This window comes from Sus scrofa, chromosome 17 (assembly GCF_000003025.6).
Source record: "Sus scrofa isolate TJ Tabasco breed Duroc chromosome 17, Sscrofa11.1, whole genome shotgun sequence".
In the NCBI taxonomy this organism is placed as follows: Eukaryota; Metazoa; Chordata; class Mammalia; order Artiodactyla; family Suidae; genus Sus; species Sus scrofa.
In genome coordinates, this window is record NC_010459.5 from 48,205,940 (window position 1) to 48,228,048 (window position 22,109).

General features: G+C 53.3%; 1 protein-coding gene and 1 long non-coding RNA gene across 5 annotated transcripts in view; one reads left to right on the forward strand and one right to left on the reverse strand.

Moving 5' to 3' along the window:
- SLC12A5 (solute carrier family 12 member 5) overlaps positions 1 to 22,109 on the forward strand; it is a 38,603-nt gene that overhangs the window by 13,868 nt on the left and 2,626 nt on the right. For 2 of the 4 annotated variants that reach the window (XM_021078314.1, XM_005672980.3), the window contains exons 4-25: positions 90 to 236; positions 1,041 to 1,095; positions 1,571 to 1,701; positions 4,477 to 4,718; positions 5,449 to 5,660; positions 7,276 to 7,446; positions 7,749 to 7,847; positions 7,998 to 8,055; positions 10,209 to 10,383; positions 10,988 to 11,106; positions 11,421 to 11,519; positions 12,384 to 12,503; positions 12,839 to 12,943; positions 14,155 to 14,323; positions 16,609 to 16,804; positions 17,858 to 18,027; positions 18,431 to 18,562; positions 19,477 to 19,584; positions 20,775 to 20,897; positions 20,990 to 21,189; positions 21,538 to 21,552; positions 21,814 to 21,947. In XM_021078314.1, the coding sequence (XP_020933973.1) occupies positions 90 to 236; positions 1,041 to 1,095; positions 1,571 to 1,701; positions 4,477 to 4,718; positions 5,449 to 5,660; positions 7,276 to 7,446; positions 7,749 to 7,847; positions 7,998 to 8,055; positions 10,209 to 10,383; positions 10,988 to 11,106; positions 11,421 to 11,519; positions 12,384 to 12,503; positions 12,839 to 12,943; positions 14,155 to 14,323; positions 16,609 to 16,804; positions 17,858 to 18,027; positions 18,431 to 18,562; positions 19,477 to 19,584; positions 20,775 to 20,897; positions 20,990 to 21,189; positions 21,538 to 21,552; positions 21,814 to 21,947 (2,980 nt within the window). The remainder of the gene's footprint in view (positions 1 to 89; positions 237 to 1,040; positions 1,096 to 1,570; positions 1,702 to 4,476; positions 4,719 to 5,448; positions 5,661 to 7,275; positions 7,447 to 7,748; positions 7,848 to 7,997; positions 8,056 to 10,208; positions 10,384 to 10,987; positions 11,107 to 11,420; positions 11,520 to 12,383; positions 12,504 to 12,838; positions 12,944 to 14,154; positions 14,324 to 16,608; positions 16,805 to 17,857; positions 18,028 to 18,430; positions 18,563 to 19,476; positions 19,585 to 20,774; positions 20,898 to 20,989; positions 21,190 to 21,537; positions 21,553 to 21,813; positions 21,948 to 22,109) is intronic. The other 2 variants (XM_021078315.1, XM_021078316.1) reach the window with 1 other exon arrangement.
- Positions 195 to 17,959, reverse strand: LOC106506696. Its single transcript, XR_001302161.2, has 3 exons — positions 17,829 to 17,959; positions 11,784 to 11,891; positions 195 to 288 (listed from the first exon to the last, which is right to left on the reverse strand). It is a non-coding gene; the product is annotated as an uncharacterized LOC106506696 (long non-coding RNA).

The following is a 22,109-nucleotide window of genomic DNA, read 5'->3' on the forward strand; positions in this document are numbered from 1 at the left end:
CTGGGGTGGATGCGCTGGGGAGGAGGAGCAGGCCTGGAGTGTCGGCAGTGACTCGGGGCTGCAGGAACTGACGCCGGCCTCCCTGGCAGGCCCCACGCATGGGCACCTTCATGGGCGTGTACCTACCGTGCCTGCAGAACATCTTCGGTGTCATCCTCTTCCTGCGACTCACCTGGGTGGTGGGCATCGCGGGCATCATGGAGGCCTTCTGCATGGTCTTCATCTGCTGCTCCTGTGTGAGTGACACGCTCCTCTCTTGTTCCCTGACAGCTGGGGCTGAGCAGGGACCTGGGGGTGGGAAGGAGGGGGGAGAAGGCATGAGACCTGAGCTTTTTATAGGAAGGGCTGCGTATAATCTTTGAGAGTAAATTAGGTCTGACTGGTCCTCCCAGCACCTCACAGGCGAGTCCCTGATGGCTGTTAACCAGGTTTTACCCGAACCTGTGTGTGTGTGTGTGTGGAATGACACAGGTAACGCAGACTCATTGATGAAAAAGATAGGTGTACATGAATAAATAAAATTCACCTACAATAGTTAACATTTTGGTAGGCCTAGGCTCACACACACAAAAAATGAGATCATGTGTCACAAACAGCTTTGTAATTGAATTACTCCCACCCTCTCTTAAAAAAAAAAAAAAGAATGTTCACTAAACACTTAAGACATTTCCACCTCCTCGCACATGACCCTTGAGCCACCTCTGCATAGGAGGTAGCCAGTCCTGAAGCTGGTACACCCGCCTATTTCCACAGTGAAGAAACTGAGGCTTAGGGAAGTGAAGTGACTTGTCTTCATTCCGACAGCTGGTCAGAGGCCAGGCTGGGATTTCCAGAGCTCTCTGATGCTGCAGCTTGTATTTCTTCCATGTGCATGGTGAATAAGAGGTTTTCTTGACAAGAAGGACTTGGCAGGAGTAGAAGTTGGAATACGACCAAGGCGAAGCTCGGTGGATGAGGACTTGTGGGTTTGGCGGGTGTTTATGGGGCATAAGGTTTGGCCCCCACCCCAGGTGCCACTCTGATGATCTCTCTCCTCGCAGACGATGCTCACGGCCATTTCCATGAGCGCAATTGCAACCAACGGTGTTGTGCCTGGTATGTGACTGGGGCTTCTTGGAGGGGAAGGGGGCCTGGAGAGTGGGAAGGAGGGGCAGGGCCCTAGGCCTGGGGTGCCATCAGGAGCCCAGAGGGGCCGTCTTGCTCACCTGGGGGCTGGGCTATGATGTTGGCGGGGTAGGTGGGGGCAGCCTTAGCAGGGGAGGGCGGGGAGCGGCTGATGGTGTTGAATCGGGTGATGTGATCTCCTCCCTTGGCCTGAGACCCTCCGCCCCATCATCCCATTCTCCAAGCCGTGACCTCCTCGGAGGGGTAATTAGCAACATGGTCATCAGAGCTGTACAGTTCACGAAGGGTGTCTAGCTGGGTCTCCCACTGGTCCTAGGGCTACAGCTGTAAGGCGTGCAAGGCCCAGAGCAACCCCCCTCCCCACCACTGTCTCTGATCACCCCCTTGCCTCCAGGGCAGCCCAGTGCTGCTCGAACCTCTTGCTGATCCTGGGTTCTTTCTGCAGCTGGCGGCTCCTACTACATGATTTCCAGGTCTCTGGGTCCAGAGTTTGGGGGCGCCGTGGGCCTCTGCTTCTACCTGGGTACTACGTTTGCTGGGGCCATGTACATCCTGGGCACCATTGAAATCCTGCTGGTGAGAGGGGCTGAGGAGGAGGTGTGGGCCCCAGGGTGTCAGTCCGTTAACCAATGCTCCCTGGACACCTCCTGTGGGCCGGGCCACTGAGTCAAGCCGAAGGGAAATCAGATGTGGTTCTGTCTTTAAAGAGTTCACAGTCTAGTTGGGGAGACAGGATACACTAATTATGTAACATGAACAGCTGTCGTTGATCAGGCACCCACTGTGCTCTCAGCAGAGTTCCAAGTGCTTTATAGTCATTAGCTTGAATCCTCATGAGGTTTAAGTGTTATTATGCCCATTTTACAAATGAGAAGCTCAGAGAGGTGGAATGACTTGCTCAAGGTCACTCAGCTACCAAGGGGCAAGGGTGGGTTGGGAAGAGCAAAATATGATAGAAATAACAACAGTCATGGCACACAATGATTGCTGCCTACGTGCCAGGGACAGTGCTGAGGGCTCTGTGAGTGGTCCCTCTAGAGCGCTGAGCACTGGCAGATCGCAAAGGAGAAGAGGGAGCTGAGGAAGAGGTCTCTCGGGAGTGGTGATGAGGAGAAGGCAGGTCCCTGGGCAGTGTTTGAGAGAAATGGCAGCTGACTTTGGTCTTGGTTCTTCCTGCCCTTGCAGGACGAGAGGGGAGTGAAGAGGGTTCCCTCGTACATAGAAAGTGGGGCTGACATTTCTCAAGCCACTCCTCTACCCAGACCCCTCGGCCTGCAATGCATCACTTCGTTTTATCCGTGTGATTCTCTCTCGAGGTAGAAGATGTGCCCATTTTACAGACGAGGAAGGCGAGGTTCAGAGAGTTTAAGGAATGTGTGGGAGGGACAAGAATCTGTGTCTTTCTGACCCTGAGGCTGGTGCTTGTCCACCCTACCACACTGCTTTGGAGAACCAGCCCTAGAAGCTGTTGCGGGAGTTCTCCCGTGACGCAGCGGGTTAAGGATCTGCCTCTGTCACTGCACCAGCTTGGGTTGCTGCTGTGACACAGGTTGGATCCCTGGCCTGGGAACTTCCACAGGCGGAGGCTTCAGCCAACAACAACAACAACAACAACAACAAAAAAGCTGTCTCAGCTTCTGGTCTGGGGACAGAATGGAGGAATCCAGGGACAAGAAGGATGGATGGGTAATAAAGGAGCTGAGAAGCCAAATTACAAGAGAATAACAATAGAGCTCTGTAGCTTTTACAAAAATTAAAAAAATTATTATAAAAGCAATTCTATCGATTGAATAACATTGGAAAAATATCAAAGAGTGTCACAAAGGAGATAACAACCACCTGAAGAAAATCATCATTAACATTTTGGTGTATCCTAGTTTTTGTTTCTCTACGTGATACTGGATTCTGTCTTTATAAAATACGATGCCATAGATTTCCTTAAGTAAGGTAAAACCCGTCATGGCTCGGTGGCTAACGAATCCGACTAGGAACCATGGGGTTGAGGGTTTGATCCCTGGCCTCGCTCAGTGGGTTGGGGATCTGGCATTGCTGTGGGCTGTGGTGTAGGTTGCAGATGCAGCTGGGATCCCAAGTTGCTGTGGCTGGCTGTGATGTAGGCTGGTGGCTACAGCTCCTATTGGACCCTGGCCTGAGAACCTCTGTATGCCATGGGTGCGGCCCTAGAAAAGACAAAAAAAAAGTAAAATTCTTCACAAATATCACTTACAAGGGAAAATAACTTGTAAGAATGTAAACATATTAATATTTAGTATAGAAATTACAGAAAATACTGATGTGCAAAAGAATAAAAATTATTCACATTTTTCACTATTCAGGGGAAACGACTTAATATTTTGATGTATCTACACACAGACAAACATATACACAAATATATTTACAAAATGAGATCATAGGACATATTTTTAAAAAAAATTGTTTTCACCTAATATGGATAGCTTTTTGAGTATGTTCATATAAATCTGTGTTGTATTTTTCATTTGTTTTTTCATTTTTGGCTGCCCTGTGGCATATGGAGTTCTCCGGGCCAGGGATCAGATCCGAGCCACAGTTGCCGCTTAAGCCTCAGCTGCGGTAACACCAGATCCTCAACCTGCTGTGCTGGGCCAGGGATCAAACCCGCGTCCCAGTGCTCCTAAAATGCCACCAATCCTGTTTCGCCATAGCAGGAGCTCCTGTGCTGTTTTTTAACAGCTTCATAGCATATTTGGAAATATCATGACTTCTTCGCCCAATCCTCTGGGGACTAATGTTTATTTCTAATTGAAATAATAAAAACAGTAAATAATCATTAAGAATTATAGTTGATAACAAAAGTAAAAGAAGTTAATAATTCCTGCCAACCTCTTTGCAATATCATCTCTCTCTCTCTCTTTTTGCCTTTTAGGGCTGCACCTGTGGCATATGGAAGTTCCCAGGCTACGGGTTGAATCAGAACTGCAGCTGCTGGCCTACACCACAGCCATAGCAATGCCAGATCTGAGCCATGTCTGCGACCTACACACAGCTTGTGTCAACACAGGACCCTTAACCCCCTGAACAAGGCCAGGGATTGAACCTGCATCCTCATGGATACCAGTTGGGTTCGTAACCTGCTGAGCCACAACAACCCTGCAATATCATCTTTTAATGACTAGAACAGTCCTTGCAGGAAGGCTCATGCTTTCCTTGAACATTCGCCTATCACTGGATGTCATTTCTAGTCTTGCACTACTCTAAATATGCTGTGACAAGTAGTATTTTTCCTGCCTGCACCTCAGGTTATTTCCTTGGGGGGTTCTTAGTTGGTTCTCACTGGGTTACTCGCCTGACCTCCTCACCCCTTTCCTACAGGCTTACCTTTTCCCAGCTATGGCCATTTTTAAGGCAGAAGACGCCAGCGGGGAGGCAGCAGCCATGCTGAATAATATGCGTGTGTATGGCACCTGCGTGCTCACCTGCATGGCCACTGTGGTATTTGTGGGCGTTAAGTATGTCAACAAGTTTGCCCTTGTCTTCTTGGGTTGTGTCATCCTCTCCATCCTGGCCATCTATGCTGGGGTCATCAAATCTGCCTTCGACCCACCCAACTTCCCGTAAGTGCCACTGCTCTGAGCTTAGGGCATCCTCCTCCTCCCTGGCCTGGTTTCAGGGTCTTCACTAGTCTCTGCCAACCCCTCTGCTCTCAGCTCTCAGAATCAGAGTGGTTGTGGATTCAGAGTAACCTCCCTTTGGGAAGGAACATCTCTCCTGGTTTAGGGACAATCTCTTTAGGGGGGGATAACATTTCTGGAGGTGGGCATAATTTCCCTTGTGAGGATCCACTGCTTGCTGGTGGTGTGGGCTTACAAAGATGGAATGATTTCTGAAGGGATGACAAGTCCGTGTTAGGGAAATTGTTCTTAGCTGGGGACCACCTTCTTGGGATGAGACAATCTCTGAGAATTAAGCACCTTCTCTATCATAGGAAAGGACACAGAAGAGAGGGTCTAGGGGCTCAGGTCCCTGTGGGTTCTGCCTCTCTCCCTAGGACAGACTCCCCTATATCCCACGGCCGAGAAGAATGGCTCACGGAGCCTGCTGCCCGTGGTGCTGAAGCACAGCTTGGCACTAAAGTTGTGGTTCTCTGCTGCCGCTGCATTTAGAAGCACTTGGGGAGGAGCTGGGAAAAAAACACTGATCCTGGGCTCCATTCCAACTAAATCAGGATCTCTGGATATGGGGCCCTGGCATCTGTGTTTTTTTCGCACTCCCCTGGTGGTTCTACTGTGAAGCCAGGGCAAGGTTACATCCCTCCCCACTCTCCTCCCTTGCTTCTCTCCCTAGGATCTGCCTCCTGGGGAACCGCACACTGTCTCGCCATGGCTTTGATGTCTGTGCCAAGCTGGCCTGGGAAGGAAATGAGACAGTGACCACACGGCTCTGGGGCCTCTTCTGCTCCTCCCGACTCCTCAATGCCACCTGTGATGAGTACTTCACCCGAAACAATGTCACGGAGATCCAGGGCATTCCTGGTGCTGCCAGTGGCCTCATCAAAGGTCTGAGGGAGGGGAGAGGTCTGGCGTCCAGAGAACACTGCAGGGAGTGCTGGTTAAACAGTTAGGATTAAGGGACTCTCCCTGGGATTCAGTTCAATTCGTCAGTTTTAATTAAGCACCTACTCTGGGCCATGTTGATCACTGAGGGGTAGAGAGGCAAGGGAGCTTTTGAGTATCTTACCACTTCGTGGGAAAGAAAGTCATCAGTTGTAACAGGTGTTCGCTAAGCACCTGCTAAATGCCTAGCACTGTGCTGAGCACCAGAAATACAACACAGATACGTCACAATTCTTGGCCTCAAGGAGTCCCACAGCATTGACAGATGTCATAGCAAATGAAGTATGACATGTGTAGATGTGCACTCAATGAACAGAGACCTCCCAAGGGAGGGAGGGGTCATGTGTCTAAGGGGGCAAGATAAGGCGTTCTGGATTCATCTGAGCAGGGTTTTGAAGGACAAATAAGAGATTCTCAGTTATACAAGGGGGAGGAAGAGAATTACAGGCAAAAGAACAGCTTGCCTAAAAGCATGCAGACAGAAGAGCATATTGTGTCCTGCCAACCACAAGTAATTTAGTATGACTGGGGCATAAAGTGCAAAGGAAGGAGGGGCAAGAGATGTTGTGGAAGAGGCTGGCATGAGCCAGACTGTGGTGAGCCCTGGGAGCCACGTGAAGAGTTCGGACTGTGTTCTCAGGGTCAGGAGGAGCCACCAAAGGAGCCTTAGGAGCCTCAGTAAGGAACGGACATGGTCAGCTTGTTGTTTCTGAAGGTTCACTCTGGCTGCTAATGCCGTTAAAAAAGGGGGCGAGAAAGAGGTAGGCAGCCTAGGAGGAGGCTGATGCTGAGTCCAGACAAGAGATGATGGTTTTCTGACCTACACTGAGGGAGTGATGGAAGTGGGACTGGAGCAGTGGTTCTCCATCAGGGCTGTTTTGTACCCCAGGAGACATGCGGCAATGGCTAGAGACATGTTTTAGTCCTCACAACTGGGGGGTTGGTCTGGCATTTGGTGTGCAGAGCCCAGGATGTTGCTCAACATCCCACAATAGCGATAGGACCGTCCCCCCCCCCAAAGGATTATCTGTTCTTATCACAATTACCACTAAATGCCAAGAGTGCCAAAGTGGAGGAGCCCTGGAAAGGAGAGAAGGGGCGTATTTGAGAAATATTTAGGAGGACTAAAGGACAGGAGTTGGAGATGGTTTTGAAACAGAGATGGGGAAAGGGAGCAGTTGAGAGCTGTGTCAAGCTGTCTGCGTTGATGGTGGTGCCAGCGACTAAGATAAGAGATACAGGAAAGGAGCTGGTCTGGGGTGAGTGTGTGATGCGGCTTGGGGCACACTGAAAGCAGTCTGAGTTAGGTCTTTGTGTGCCAGTGCACCCCCAGTAGATCGGACCATTTGAGGACAAGGACGAGACCCGATTCATGTGCAAAGCCTGGCTCAAAGCAGGAGCTGAGGAAATGTTCCTGGAAATAAAATGGAGCCAAGGCCCAGGGGGAGTGGGAGGTGGTTGACCTGACCCTTCTTTTTTGCCCACCCCACCTCCTGACCCCAGAGCTCTGACACCCCCAGGTCGGGGCTTCCCCCTAAGCATCCTGTCTCCCCCACAGAGAACCTCTGGAGCTCCTATCTGACCAAGGGGGTGATTGTGGAGAGGCGTGGGATGCCCTCGGTGGGCCTGGCGGATGGTACTCCTGTCGACATGGACCATCCCTATGTCTTCAGCGATATGACCTCCTACTTCACCCTGCTGGTTGGCATCTACTTCCCCTCAGTCACAGGTGAAGGGGAGCTCACGAGGGAGGACTCTGCCTGGGAGTGGGTGGGCAGGAGCGAGGCAGTCATGATGGGGGGAGTTTCTTAGTCCAGCAGCCCCATCACATGGTGGGAGCCACCACTTCAGTTCCCATTGGACAGGTGAGGGAATTAAGGCCCGGGGGAGCCGAGAAACATGCCCCAGTTCTCACGCAAGTCCGTATACCAGGACGAGAGCCCTGGCTTCCTGGCTCTGAGGCTGCTGTCCTTTCTGCTCCGTCTGCCTGGTCTCCTGTGGCTCCTATCCTAGCTGCTCCTCTGTTCACAGGGATCATGGCGGGTTCTAACCGCTCTGGGGACCTGCGGGATGCCCAGAAGTCAATTCCCACTGGCACCATCCTGGCCATCGCCACCACCTCTGCTGTCTGTATCCTGCACTGCTGGGCTGGGACCGCTGTGGCTTGGGGAGGGCTAGATGGAGGGTCTCTGAAGCTGCTGCCTCAGGCTGGCTGGCTCTGGAGGGGTGGGGAGGAAGCGGGCCACCCCCCTGGCGATTGTCCTTCATCCTCTGCTGCAGACATCAGCTCCGTTGTTCTGTTTGGGGCCTGCATTGAGGGGGTCGTCCTTCGGGACAAGTAAGTCAGGGGATTGGGGATGATCCTGTTCTGGGGGAGGGCGAGGTGGGCATGGGGACTGAGTTCCGGGAAACAGGCCTGGCAGGGGCACTGAAGCCTGTGCAAGGTGCCCTGTGGGAGGGAAGCCACAGGGAGTGCTTGTCAGGCCTCTTTTTTTTTTTTTTTTTTTTGCTTTTTAGGGTTGCACCTGCAGCATATGGAGGTTCCCAGGCTAGGGGTCCAATCGGGGCTACAGCTGCCAGCCTACACCAGAGCTACAGCCACACGGGACCAGAGCCACATCTGTGACCTAAACCACAGCTCACGGCAACACCAGTACTTAACCCACTGAGCAAGGCCAGGGATGGATAATGGACTCACGGGTCCTGTTGCATTTGTTTCTGCTGTGCCACAATGGGAATTCCCCATTTTCTAACGTTATAATTCATCTTTTTGATTTATGACACTCCAGCTCAAGAAGCATGAATTAGGTCTTATTTGCTTTAGGATAATGATACTTTTTCTTTAAAATTGACTAATTCATTTATTATTTCTTGGATGTCTAGGTGTTGGTTGCTGTCCAGGGTTCTGGGGAACAGAGATAAATAACACACGGTCTTTGTTCGGGAGGAGCTCTTTGGGGATGGTCGTCAGGCTTGTCAAAAGGCTGTGAGGTGCAGAGCAGTGGGGAGGTGACAAAGCCACGCCTGGGGGCTGTGGACTTGCCCAAGAGGCTGCGATCCAGTCCTCAGAGGGTCGGGGAAGGGGAGGTGCTGCTGGAAGTGCCTTATATACACTTTCTCATCTTCCCGTCCCACTTTACATGTTGAGTGGTGGAGATTCTCAGGTGACTAGAAGGGCAAGGGCATTCCAGGCAGTGGGAACAATATAAACAAAGGCAGAGGAGACAAAGAACCACGTGGGGTGGATGTGTGTGTGTGTTGTATGTGCATGCCAGTGCCTGAAGCTATAAGCAATTCAGAGCCTCTAGGGCACACACTTCTGGAGGGTGTGTGCATACACACGCAGTAGGGTGAAATAGGGCATCCTATCACAGAGGGCAGCTTTTATGGTGCCATTCTGGCTCCTGGGAAGTGGGGGCACGAAGCTGGAGACCTAGGCTTGGAGCTGGTCTGGGAGGCCTGGTTTTTGGCACCAGAAGTTGCAGCTTTATTTTATAATAACATCTTGAAGGGTTTTAAGCAGGGAGGTGACCTGGCCAAATGGATAATTTGTATATACTGCACCTGTTAGCTTTTAGGGAAACTTAGCCTCCATTTATCTCATTTCATTTCATGGTAGACCTCCCATAAGCCTGCACGGGATTTGGCAAGTCATCCAGAATAACCCTTCACCTGATTCTCAAAGCCCATTTGAGCACACCTGGGCTGGCCAGCTCCAGGGCCAGGGCTTAACTATCTGTTGAGGCAGTGTCTTTGGCTTTAAGACACGGTCATAGTCAGAAAATGCTTTTCTTCATTCTCACACCACGTACCATCACCACATGATGAGGCCAGAGCCCCCCTTTTCCAGGTGGAGACACTGAGATTCTAGCAGTTGCAGAGACCTGCCCCAGATAACGCAGTATTACTTAACCAACCGAGTACTAGACTCACTACTGGGTGGAGGGGCAGGATGGGGGTAGGGGATCAAGAGGCACAAACTACTATGTTTCAAATAAATAAGCTACCCAGATATGGTGTTCAGCACAGGGATAGAGCCAATATTTTCTAACTATAAATGGAGTGCAACCTTTAAAAACTGTGAATCACTGTGTTGCACACCTGAGACTTGTATAATATCGTACATCAACCATACCGCAATAAAAAAAAAACTCACTACTAGTACCATGTTCCAGGCACTGTGCTAAGCATCTTGCACATGTTATCCCCTTATCCTCCCACCAATCATACGAGGTCAGTTTATAATGATCCTCATTTTACAGCTGAGAAAACCGAGGCACAAGGATGTTGGATGACTTGCCCAAGGTCACAGAGACAGAAAGTGTCCAGGACATTAGGGGTTTTGTCCCTTCCCCCCAGCACAGCCTGGCCCCCTGCTGGACATATAGTTGGTCCTGAGGTTGGCATAGGAGACCTGCCTGGTCTTGGGATGGGAGATCCAGGTGGCGTTGCTCACCCAGCATCTCCTGTCCCTTTGCTGCTTTATTCCAGGTTTGGCGAAGCTGTGAACGGCAACCTGGTAGTGGGCACCCTGGCCTGGCCGTCCCCCTGGGTTATTGTCATCGGATCCTTCTTCTCTACCTGTGGGGCTGGGCTGCAGAGCCTCACGGGGGCCCCACGCCTGCTGCAGGCCATCTCCCGTGATGGCATAGTGCCCTTCCTGCAGGTCAGTGGGGGGGCGGAGTGTGAGGACAACGGGCTGCTTCCTACACCAGCCTGCCAGGCCCCTGCCCAGAGAGGCGACATGGGGAGCTGGGGCCATGGCAAGCCCTGAACTCCTTCCCCTGCCCCTCGGTGCTGCCACTAAGAAGAATGGGTGTGTCTTATTTTTGGCCCATGACCAGTGCCATCTCTTGGAGCAAGGTTGTCTGCTCTTAGGAGAAAAATAAATGGTCCTTCTTTGGCCTCAGGGGCTCAGGGAGGCAGCCAAAGGGTGAGCGAGAAGGGCGGCTCTCTCTGAGGTGCTTTAAAAAAAAAGATTTATGGCAAATTCGATTATGACTGCTTGTGGGCCCCCTGTAGCACCTCTTCCATCTGCCCCCTCCTTTTCCCCTTCAGGGAATCACTGGAACTTCATTGCACTGGGGTACCAATGGCTGGGTGGGCAAGATACAGCATAAACCGTTAAAGGGTGAGAACTACAGCACCCTCTCCCTGCCTCCTCATTGGTTAGGGGAGCCCTGCTCGACTGTACTGGTCCCCAAGACAGGAGGAGGGAGGCAGGAGGCCCTTAAGGTCTCGGGCCCCTGTGATGGTTGCTCTGTCCTCAGGTTTTTGGCCATGGCAAAGCCAACGGAGAGCCAACATGGGCCCTGCTCCTCACCGCCTGCATCTGCGAGATTGGCATCCTCATCGCGTCCCTCGACGAGGTCGCCCCCATCCTCTCTATGTGCGTGCTGGCCTCCTGCCCTGTGCATCGCTCTGGGGGTCTCTCTACTTGGAGCCTCCAGCTGTGACCCCAGACAGCGCGCCCCACACTTTAACAACCCCACTGTCATCGAGACGGTCCTTTGTTCTGCAGAGGTTCATCCCCACGGCACCGGGGTGTGCTGGAAGGGGAGATGGCCTTTGAACCCCTACCTAAACACCAGAACATGCCCCGGGCCTCTCCCCAGTGTCTCTCCCCCTCTCCTTTCTCTCTTCTGTTTCTGTTTCTGCCTCCCCTTGCATCTCTTTCTCTCCTGGGGCCTTTCTGTGTTCTAGGTTCTTCCTGATGTGCTACATGTTTGTGAACCTGGCTTGTGCAGTACAGACGCTGCTGAGGACACCCAACTGGCGGCCGCGCTTTCGCTATTACCACTGGTGGGTGCCCGTGCCCCGTCCCCGCTCCGCAGGCCCATCCTCCCATCTCCACCTCACCCCAGCCCTTCCCTTCCAGCTTGAAGGATCCCCCCCCTCTGGTTTTTATAGCCCGACTAGCATGAGCAAAACCCTGGAGAAGGCCACCTTCTAATCACAATAACGTAACACAGTATAAACAGTCTCAGCTATAATCCCTCCCCATTCATAGTGCTCGACGTGTATAGCCTAGATAAGGAAACCTCAGGGGACAATAAAGGCACCTACCTCATAGGCCCTTGGGAACATTCCAGCGCCTGGTGCACCAAGATGCTCCTTACGTGGGGCTGGACTTCAGATCATTTTACTTGATGGCTCTTTATCCTCACAATGGGCCTGGGGGCAGACAGGGCAGGAATGATCATGCTTGTTCTACCAAAAAGGAACGGCAGCACCGCTAGGGGAAGGGACTCGCCCAAGGCCACCCAGCAGGACGATGGCACACCTGGCCCGGAACTCAGGCTGCCTGCCTCCCATCTCAGTGCTTCCTGGGGGCACATGCTTCCCAGGAAACCTTGTCTCCAACTCTCCCTGGAGACCCCTGCCTCAGCCCGTCCAGCAGGGTCTAAGGCCCTGGGGCAGGGCAGTGCGCTGACTTGGGAGTTGGCTGGGGCATGGGGCGGTGCCCTGTCTGTGGCTCTCATTCATCCAGAAGGCCCCCTGTCCCCGTGGTGCTCATGCAGACGATGCTGTGACTGCCCCTAGACCTGGCTCTAGCCTCCCGGGTCTTGTCCAGGCCCCACCCCATCTAACCCTTGCTGTCTGAGCGGGGGCACCAGTGACAGCCCTGCCAGGACTCAGAGGCGGTGTCTCCCTCCCCCTGTCCAGGACACTCTCCTTCCTGGGCATGAGCCTCTGCCTGGCCCTCATGTTCATCTGCTCCTGGTATTACGCCCTGGTGGCCATGCTCATTGCTGGGCTCATCTACAAGTATATCGAGTACCGCGGGTAAGCGTGGGAAGTGGGGGAGGGCTGGCGGAGGCCGAGGCATGGGAGGGGTGAGGAGGGGAGAGGGATGACGGGGGCTTCGCGGGTGGGAACGAGGCTGGAAGTGGGAGAAGACGGAATGACGTGGAGGGGAAAGGGTGACTGAATGGGATTGGGAGACGGGGCGGGGGCGGCAGAGGCTGAAGCTTTGAGACATGGAGGTGGCAGGAGTGATGAGCTCCTGAGACCGAGATGGACCGCGTGGCTCTGCACTGGGGCAGCCACTTCAGTGTGGCCGCTTCTCCCTGATGCTCCTTGGCTTCCTGCCTCTCGTGATCCCCCTTCCCTGCCCCCAGGGCGGAGAAGGAGTGGGGTGATGGGATCCGAGGCCTGTCCCTCAGCGCCGCTCGCTACGCCCTGTTACGGCTGGAGGAAGGGCCCCCGCACACCAAGAACTGGAGGTAAGTGGTGGGGGCTCAGGTGTGAGGGCAGGGGTGGGGTCGGCGAGGAGTAGGGCCTGACCCACCCTGCGTGCTTTGTTTTGCTGAGAGGTGGGCCTGCCACTCAGGTGAGGGTGTCCTTACCCTGCCCTCCTCAGCCTCCTCTGAGCTTGAGCCGAGTCCAGACACTTGTTCTCCAACACCCCACCTGCCAGGCTGGTCTCCTGACCGTCTAGCCGTCCCACCATTCACACCATCATTTGTTTAAAAAACAACATAGCAATGCATGTGTGTGCCCAGACCCCTTCTGGTCTCCGGGGTCGTAGTGAGCACACAGGTCTGTGGAGAAGGCACACGGAGAGACAGGTGAAGGTGCTATCATGGAGCATCCACTCTGAGAGTTACAGGGACTCTTAGAAATCTCTAGATTAGCAGCAATCCCTCCATTTGATTCACGGGCAAGTCAGGGCCTAGAGAGGATCTCGGAGGCCACAGAAGGTGGAACTGGACCCAGAATCTTCACCTTCTGCCTCTCGGCCTAGGATGCTTTCTAATCGATTGCTCTGCAAGCCCAACCCCTCATTCTCCTCCCTCAGGTTCACTTTGCTGAGGCCTGGAACGCTGAACTAGGCCTAGGACATTGCACGCAGGTCCATGCTTGTGTTTACTAAACTGGACTTCCAGAGACCTGTGCTTTGCATAATTTGCCTGCGAATCCTCAAATGCTTAGCACAGGGTTGAGCCTAGAATGGGTGCTTAGAGAATGCTACTAAATCAGTGGGGGGTTGGGTGGATGGGATGGCTAAATGAGTAAGGAAATGACCAGATAGAAAGATGGATAGATAGCTAAGTACATATATATATGAACATATAAATATATATCTATATGGGGGGTGGTTGGCTGAATAGGTAACGTGTGAATGGCTGTGGTAGGTGGATGGGTCGATAATTGAGTGAATAATGCTCGGGTAGGTAAATCATCATGGATGTGAGTTTGAAGGATAGATGGATGGATGGGTGGGTGATGGGCAGATGAGTGAGTGAGTGAGGTAGATGGAGAGAGAGGTGGATGACGTGTGGGAGGTGGCTGGATGGTTGATATTCGGGGCAGCGGGTGGGGAGATACAGGTGGATGGAGGACGGAGGATGAGTGCTTAGCGCACTCACCAGGTATGGTGTGTGGGCGTGTGAGTGGATGGTGGATGGATCACGCAACCTTGCACCCTCTTCAGGCCACAGCTGCTGGTGCTGGTGCGTGTGGACCAAGACCAGAATGTGGTACACCCACAGCTGCTCTCGTTGACCTCCCAGCTCAAGGCAGGGAAGGGCCTGACCATTGTGGGCTCTGTCCTTGAGGGCACCTTTCTGGACAACCATCCCCAGGCCCAGCGGGCGGAGGAGGTGAGCAGAGGCCCTGGTGGGGAGGGGGAAGCACAGGGCACCCAGGAAGACAGTCCTGGTTCCTTGCCACTTTGCTTCCCTACCATCTTTGCCACCAGCTGGGGCTCAGGCTTTTCTGTCCTGTTCCTTAGAAGAGGAGTCAAGGGCTCAGTGAGTGAGTTTCTCAGAATCCAACTTGCAGAACCCAAGACCATCAGAGCTGGAAGGGCCCATCTTATGGATAAGAAAACTGAGGCTTAGAGAATTCAGGTCATTTAAGGACAGAAAACAGAGATGCATATTAGAACTGCGAGATTCTAACCTCTTCTTGCCACAGCATAAATCTTTCAAAGCGTTTTCACATGGGTGGGTTCTTTCAATCCCCACACCGTGTGGAGATGGCAAGGTGAGCAGCCCTATCTGGCACAGGAATAAACAGAGGACCAGAGAGGGAAAGCAGCTCTCTGAAAGTCACAAAGCTGGCTGGAAGCGCAGTCTGGATTTGAACCAGGGTCACCTGCTCTTGTTCCCACCCACTAGTCCTGCCCATGGAGCAGTGTACGGAGCCAGTGTGGGCTGGGGCAGCCGGGGTCTGCGTGAAGCGGCACTAACAGGTGTCTGGTGGGTGGCGGGGGCAGTGGCTTCTGTGATTCAGGCCTCTGCCCTCGGGGCTATGGCTAGAAGTGGAGAAAGGAAAGGGGGCCAGAGGGAGGGGCAGTGAGATAGGGCAGGGCACCCCCTAATGGCTTGTGGCAGTTGCTAGTTTCTGCCTCACTGGGTTGTTCACACCAATCCGTCAGGGCCCAGGGCTGGAGGCCTCCACTGGTCAGTTTAATTCAACATGCAGTGGCTGCAAATATGCTGTGTACCAGGCACTGGGCGAGGCCCTGGGGGATGCAGAGAAGGAGAAGACCAGATCCCAGTTCTCAAGGCTGGAGGCTAGTGGGGAAGACAGAACCTACACAGAAGGCTCTTGAACCCGTATGAGGTTGACAGGAGCTACGTCAGAGTTAATAACTTCCGAGTAACAGAATGAGTTGCATGTTTACGATCCGTGAGGCTGTATACTAAGCTCTACTCACACCGTGTTATGTAATCCTCCCTCTTCCTAAATGAGGCAGCTGTCACGATGCCCACTTAACAGATGAGAAAACTGAGGCTCATCCAGGGAAGCGATTAGTCCAAGGTTACTCTGCAGTCACTAACTCTAATAACAGCACCTGTCAACCTCCGTCGGCTCTGAGAGCCTTCTGCGCATGTTCCACCTTCCCCACCAGCCTGTGACCACTTTGAGGGCTGAGGCTTGGTTTCCTACTTCTCTGTGTCCCTGGGGGCCCAGCACATTCTCAGCCTCTGCCTGCCGAATTAAACGGGAGGCAGTAGAGGTTGAAATTAAGGCCCTTTCTGTTTGACATCAGGGAATTGGTGAAGAGAGTGAAGGATGGAGACGGACCCCTGGACTTGAACCTTTACAATAACATCCATTAGCTGTATGGCCCGAAGCAAGCCTTTTTTTTTTTGTCTTTTTGCCTTTTCTAGGGCCGCTTCCCACGGCATATGGAGGTTCCCAGGCTAGGGGTCGAATCGGAGCTGTAGTCACTGGCCTACGCCAGAGCCACAGCAACTCGGGATCCGAGCCACATCTGCAACCCACACCACAGCTCACGGCAACGCCAGATCCTTAACCCACTGAGCAAGGCCAGGGATCGAACCTACAACCTCATGGCTCCTAGTTGGATTCGTTAACCACTGCACCATGACGGGAACTCCCCCGAAGCAAGTCTTAATTTCTCTAAGCCTCAATTTCCTTATCTATAAAATGAGAGTAATAAAGAACACTTCCCTCATGGTGCAGATGGAATGTGCATTTAAAATACTTACCGTTATGCTAACTTAAAAAAAAACCTGTTAAAAACAATTTGTCTGGCTATGCAGAGGAGCCCAGTTTCATTCTGACCTGGGGGTGGGGTGGTGGCTGCAGAAGGTGATGGTTGAGTTGGGCCAGGCGGGTGCAATGGCTGATGAGGGGAGGGATCTGAGTGGTGGTGGAGAGCCTGCAGGGGGTCTGTGTGACCTATGAGGGTGGTGGGAGGTGTAGGGTCTGAGCGTGAAGAGCTTTGATTGAGCAGTGAGAAAATGAGGGCCACAGGTGATGGGGTGCGGGAGGCTGACATGATCAGAGCTGAGCTTCAGGAAGATGGGGGTGATGGAGGGGAGAGATTCGAGCAGGGAGGCTGCAAGGGGCAGGGCAGGGCCAGGGAAGCCTGAGGCTGGTCCTTTTCTGACCATACTCCCACTCCTGCCAGTCCATCCGGCGCCTGATGGAGGCAGAGAAAGTGAAAGGCTTCTGCCAGGTGGTGATTTCCTCCAACCTTCGAGATGGTGTGTCCCATCTGATTCAGTCTGGGGGCCTCGGGGGGCTGCAGCACAACACCGTGCTTGTTGGCTGGCCCCGCAACTGGCGGCAGAAGGAGGATCATCAAACGTGGCGGAACTTCATTGGTAAAGCTGGATGGGGCTGGGGGCTGAGGAGGGCTGGGTGGGGGCGGGGGTGTGTTCCCCTTCTTTGAGCCTGGGGACCATGTCCCAGGCATGACACATATGCATTCGGCATATGCAAGGGATGGGGTTCAAAGCCAGCCATGTGCCAGGCACTGTGCTGAGGACTCAGGTGTGAAGGAGATGGTTTTGGCTCCTGCAGGGCTCAGGACCCTGGGAGGAAGACAGTGCAGGGCAGTGGAAAGAGCTGCAGCTTTGAAACCTCAGAGGCTTGGGTCTAAATCTCCCCCTCTGGCCCACCCTCGCTGTGTGATTGTTCACAAGTGCCTCAGCCTCTCTGAGCATCAGACTCCTTGGTGGTGGCTGGTAACAAACAATGTCATAACATTTATAGACTGAGCTCTGTGTGCCTGACATGCTAAGGCTTTCTCTAGGTCTCTAATTCTCACAGCAGACCCTGGAGGGCTTGGCATTGCTGTCTCCATTTTTGTTTGTTTGTTTGTTTGTTTAGGGCCGTACCCAAGGCGTATGGAATTCCAGGCTAGGGGTTGAATTGGAGCTGCAGCTGCCAGCCACAGCCATAGCCACAGAGGATCTGAGTGAGCCGGATCCTTAACCCACTGAGCAAGGCCAGGGGTCCAACGCTCCTCCTCATGGATACTAGTCGGATTCATTACGGCTGTGCCACGACGAGAACTCCCCGTCTCCATTTTATTGGTGTGAAACTGAAGCAAAGCGGGATTAAGGGCACACAGCTGGTAAACCCTGAGACTTCCTTAGCAGCGGATCCTAGATAGTTAAGCCAGCCCTGCATGGTGGAGCGCTTAGTCAGAAAGAGCAGGTGTTCTTATTACCACTCGGCAGGTGGGGAAACTGAGGCCCAGAGAGGCTTTCCCAAATTCAGACAACAAGGGATAAGGCCCAGGTAGATGGGGGTTTTCTGACTCCTCAGTTCAAGGCCAGGGCGCAGTGGGGTGGGGTGGGGTGCTGGGTGCCAGAAGGGTGGTGACCAGGGTCACTGTTTTACCGTCTGGCCGTTTCCTTGGTCTCCTCCAGAGCTGGTCCGGGAAACCACAGCCGGTCACCTGGCCCTGCTGGTCACCAAGAACGTTTCCATGTTTCCCGGGAACCCGGAGCGCTTCTCCGAGGGCAGCATCGACGTCTGGTGGATCGTGCACGACGGGGGCATGCTTATGCTGCTGCCCTTCCTGCTGCGGCACCACAAGGTGCGCGTGCGTGAGCGTGCGTGCGCGTGCAGACGCGCCCACGTCCGTGGGCGGGGCTTCTGGGCTCCCCCTGGGCCCACCTCCCTGAGGGCAGCTGGGAGAGGGCTCCAATCACCTCCTTTATTCTGAGATGTTGGGAACTGACTGGGTCCCCCTTTGCAGGTATCCTTGAATTATAGAGGAGCAGTGTTTAGCCCAAGCAATGGATGCTTTAATGGGGGAACCCTCTCCCAAGCAGGGACAGTTTTGCAGGCAGTGGCCACAGAGATAGAGGACTGCGGGGTTGCATGTTTGTGTGGGAAGGTGGGTGGGAAGGGTGAGGGACAGGGTTTTCTCTAGGTTCTGGCCCTGGGTCTCTGCTGCATCTAGGCTGGACCTTTCTGGTTCGCCTTCACCCTTCCAGGTTTGGCGGAAGTGCAAGATGCGAATCTTCACTGTGGCCCAGATGGACGACAATAGCATCCAGATGAAGAAAGACCTGACCACATTTCTGTACCACTTACGTATCACTGCGGAGGTCGAGGTGGTGGAGATGGTGGGTCCCCAGGAGCCACCTCTGAAGTTTTGGAATCCCACCTGGCCCTCTTTCCCCTTGGCCCCAGCACCAAATAGGGCAACCCCAACACCCATCAGCTTATGATGCTGGATCCCTCCCTCCGCATCCATTTTTCAGCCTCTCACATATTCTCCCAAGAGCCTGTCTGTCTATCCATCCATCCATCCATCCATCCTCTCCTCTCCTTTATAAGAATAGCCATGTCTAGCAGAGCTTGTTACATGTGAGGCACTGTTCTATGCACTTTATATATATATATATATTAATTCTCACAGCAATCAATGAAATAGGTGCAATGATCAGCATTTCCATTTAACAGATGAGGAAGCTGAGGCACAGAAAGGTTAAGTAATTTGCCCCCAAGACACACTAAATGGAGTCCAACCCAGGCCGACTTGCTCTGGAGTCCGTGCTCCTAGCAGTTACACACTATAACCTCCTCTCATCTATCCATTCCCTAAGCTTAGCCACTTACCCATCCCTCTGTGTGTTCATTAATCTACCCGTATATTCGTTAATGTTTTCATTCATTCACCCACCCATTCATCCAGGTATGTATTCATTCATCTCCGTGTTCCTTTAAATTTCTTCCCCCTCTCCATTCACCCAGGTAATTAATTAATCCACTCATTCATTAATTCACCCATTCATTCACCTAGGCCTGTGTTTGGCTGAGGAGGGAATGAGCTGCTTTGCTTTCAAAGAGCATCACCCTCTGCTTTGTCCTTGCCTTCCACAACTGTCGATTAAACTAGGTCATTGGATAGGGATGCCCTAAGGCTGGCAGAAGGAAGGGCGCCTGCCTCCCTTCCCTTGGCCTTGCACCTGAGCTCAGAGCTCATACTTTCCTCCTTTGCCCCCCTCGCCCCATCCCCACCCTTGCCTGCCCATAGCATGAGAGCGACATCTCGGCTTACACGTACGAGAAGACCTTGGTGATGGAGCAGCGTTCCCAGATCCTCAAGCAGATGCATTTAACCAAGAATGAACGGGAGCGGGAGGTGAGGTTGCCCTGGCTGGCTTCAGAGAGTCTCAAGCTCTGCAGTTCTGGGTCTGCACAGGTTCCACTGCCACCTCCTGGCACTGGGCTCTCCAGCAGCAGGGTCCACACTGCAGGTGCATCTATCAAGCCTCCCAGCTGGGATGCAGAGGGGCTTTGGTGTGGGTCACAGCTCTTTTCTCTGTGACTTCTGGGACCCAAGGGAGAATGGTGGATTCTAAATATGTATGGGTGACGATACTTCAGGGGTGTGGGCTGCCAGTGTAGGGAACGAGGGATCAGATCACGTGATGGATGCTTGGAGAAGGGGCAACAGATGGATATATCAGGATATAGTTGATGGTGAGAATTGTGGGCAAACCTCCAGGGTTTGGATGGTGGGTTCTCAGGGGTAAGGATGATGTGCACCCATGGGGAGGGGGTGTAAGAGCTCCCCAGTGTGGGTACTGTGGGACCACTAGCCCCCTGAGTTTCAGTGAAAACCCCATCTCAGGGAGTGGCATCTTTGGGGAAATGGGTGATGGTACTCTGGGACTGAGGACAGGAGAGCTCTTGAAGCTAGGTGACAGTAAAATTGTAAGAAGTGGCATGTGCCCTGACCAATCAGAACTGGCACTGAGGAGTTTCTGTTGTGGCTCAGTGGGTTAAGAATCCAACCAGTATCCACAAGGATGTGGGTTCAATCCCTGGCCTCACTCATTGGCTTAAGGATCCAACATTGCCGTGACCTGTGGTGTAGGTCGCAGACATGGCTTGGATCCTGTGTTGCTGTGGTGTAGGCTGGCAGCTATAGCTCGGATTCCACCCCTAGCCGGGTGAACTTCCATATGCTCCGGGTGTGGTCCTAGAAGGAAAAAAAAAAAAAAAAAAAAGAAAAGAAAACCCAACCCCTCCAAAAAACCCAAACTGGCACTAAAAACCAAAACAAACCAGCACTGGACCTTAGCGCTAAGGCAGAGCTCAGCTGGATCAGGTGTTAACCCTTTAGTTGCTGGATAGTAGGGAGGTCAGGGGTTCTGGGGAGGAGTTGGAAGGCCAGGTCAGTGAGGCAATAGCTATTTGGTGTGAAATCATTGCAGTATTTTAACAAGTGGCGCACGTTCTGCTGAACATCAACTCCGGGGGTAGCTCCTTGCAGGGCACGGGGAGTGATTTCCAGGAGAACCAGCACCAACCTGTGTCACTCCCTAGATCCAGAGTATCACAGATGAATCTCGAGGCTCAATCCGAAGAAAGAATCCAGCCAACACCCGGCTCCGCCTCAACGTCCCAGAAGAGACGGCTGGTGACAGTGAGGAGAAGCCAGAAGAGGAGGTGAGTGGTTGGCGTGGTTTGGCCCTAGCCAGTGGGAAGAGAACCTTGGGCTTCCAAAGGAATCACATGCTGTCGCTTCTTGCATCCCTCAGGTGCAGCTGATCCATGACCAGAGTGCTCCCAGCTGCCCGAGCAGCTCCCCATCTCCAGGGGAGGAGCCTGAGGGGGAGGGGGAGGCAGACCCAGAGAAAGTGCATCTTACCTGGACCAAGGACAAATCGGTGGCAGAGAAGAACAAGGGCCCCAGTCCGGTCTCCTCTGAGGGCATCAAGGACTTCTTCAGCATGAAGCCGTACGGGCCTGGGGGCAGAGGGCTGAGGGCTGGGGGTTGGGGTGAGCCCGCAGGGTCTTTGCCCCGGTGGCAGAGCAAACAAGCAGAAGGGGGGGGTCCTGGTCTGGTAGTTGGAAGACCCGCCCCGACCTTGTTTTAGTTTCCCCATCTGAGGACTCAGGTTGGACCTGACTGCCGAGCACCAGAACTGCCATGTGCAGGTGGTGGAAAGGTGATGGCTTGGGGGCTGGGAGAGCAGGACCTGTTTACACTCAGGGGGTTGATGGTGGCTCAAGTCCTCAGCTTCTCCCACTTTTTCTGACCCCTCTCTTTTTCTTCCTCTCTTTGCTTCTCTTGTGTTTCCCGAAGGGAGTGGGAGAACTTGTAAGTGCCTCAGAATTTAAAAATTCTCTTTCCTAGGTCCGCCAGGGTCCCTACTCTCCTCACTCTATCACGAACTCTACATTCGTGCCCCTGACCTCGGGTCTCTGAATAGCTCAGCTTGGAGAGGTCTGGGGTTGGGGGTCCCTGGTTTGCAAGGACCAGGTCCCAGCAGCCCAGTGGTCCGGGGGCCGGGAGGGCGACTGGTTCCATCTCTCCCCTCCCCCAGCTTCAGGCGCCCTCCTCGCTCCCTCCCTTCCGCAGGAACCAGTCCAACGTGCGGCGCATGCACACGGCAGTGAGGCTGAACGAGGTCATCGTCAAGAAATCCCGGGATGCCAAGCTTGTTTTGCTCAACATGCCCGGGCCTCCCCGCAACCGCAACGGTGACGAAAATTGTATCCTGGACTTAAAATTGGGAGGGAGGGGGAGGTGGACGACAGGGGACCAAGCCTAGGGAAGGAAGAGCTGAGCCGGTTCTCCTTCAGCGTCTCAGACAGGGACGCAAGCCCAGCGTTCCCCTGACCCCCAACGCACGACCCTAATTCCATCGGAAGGGA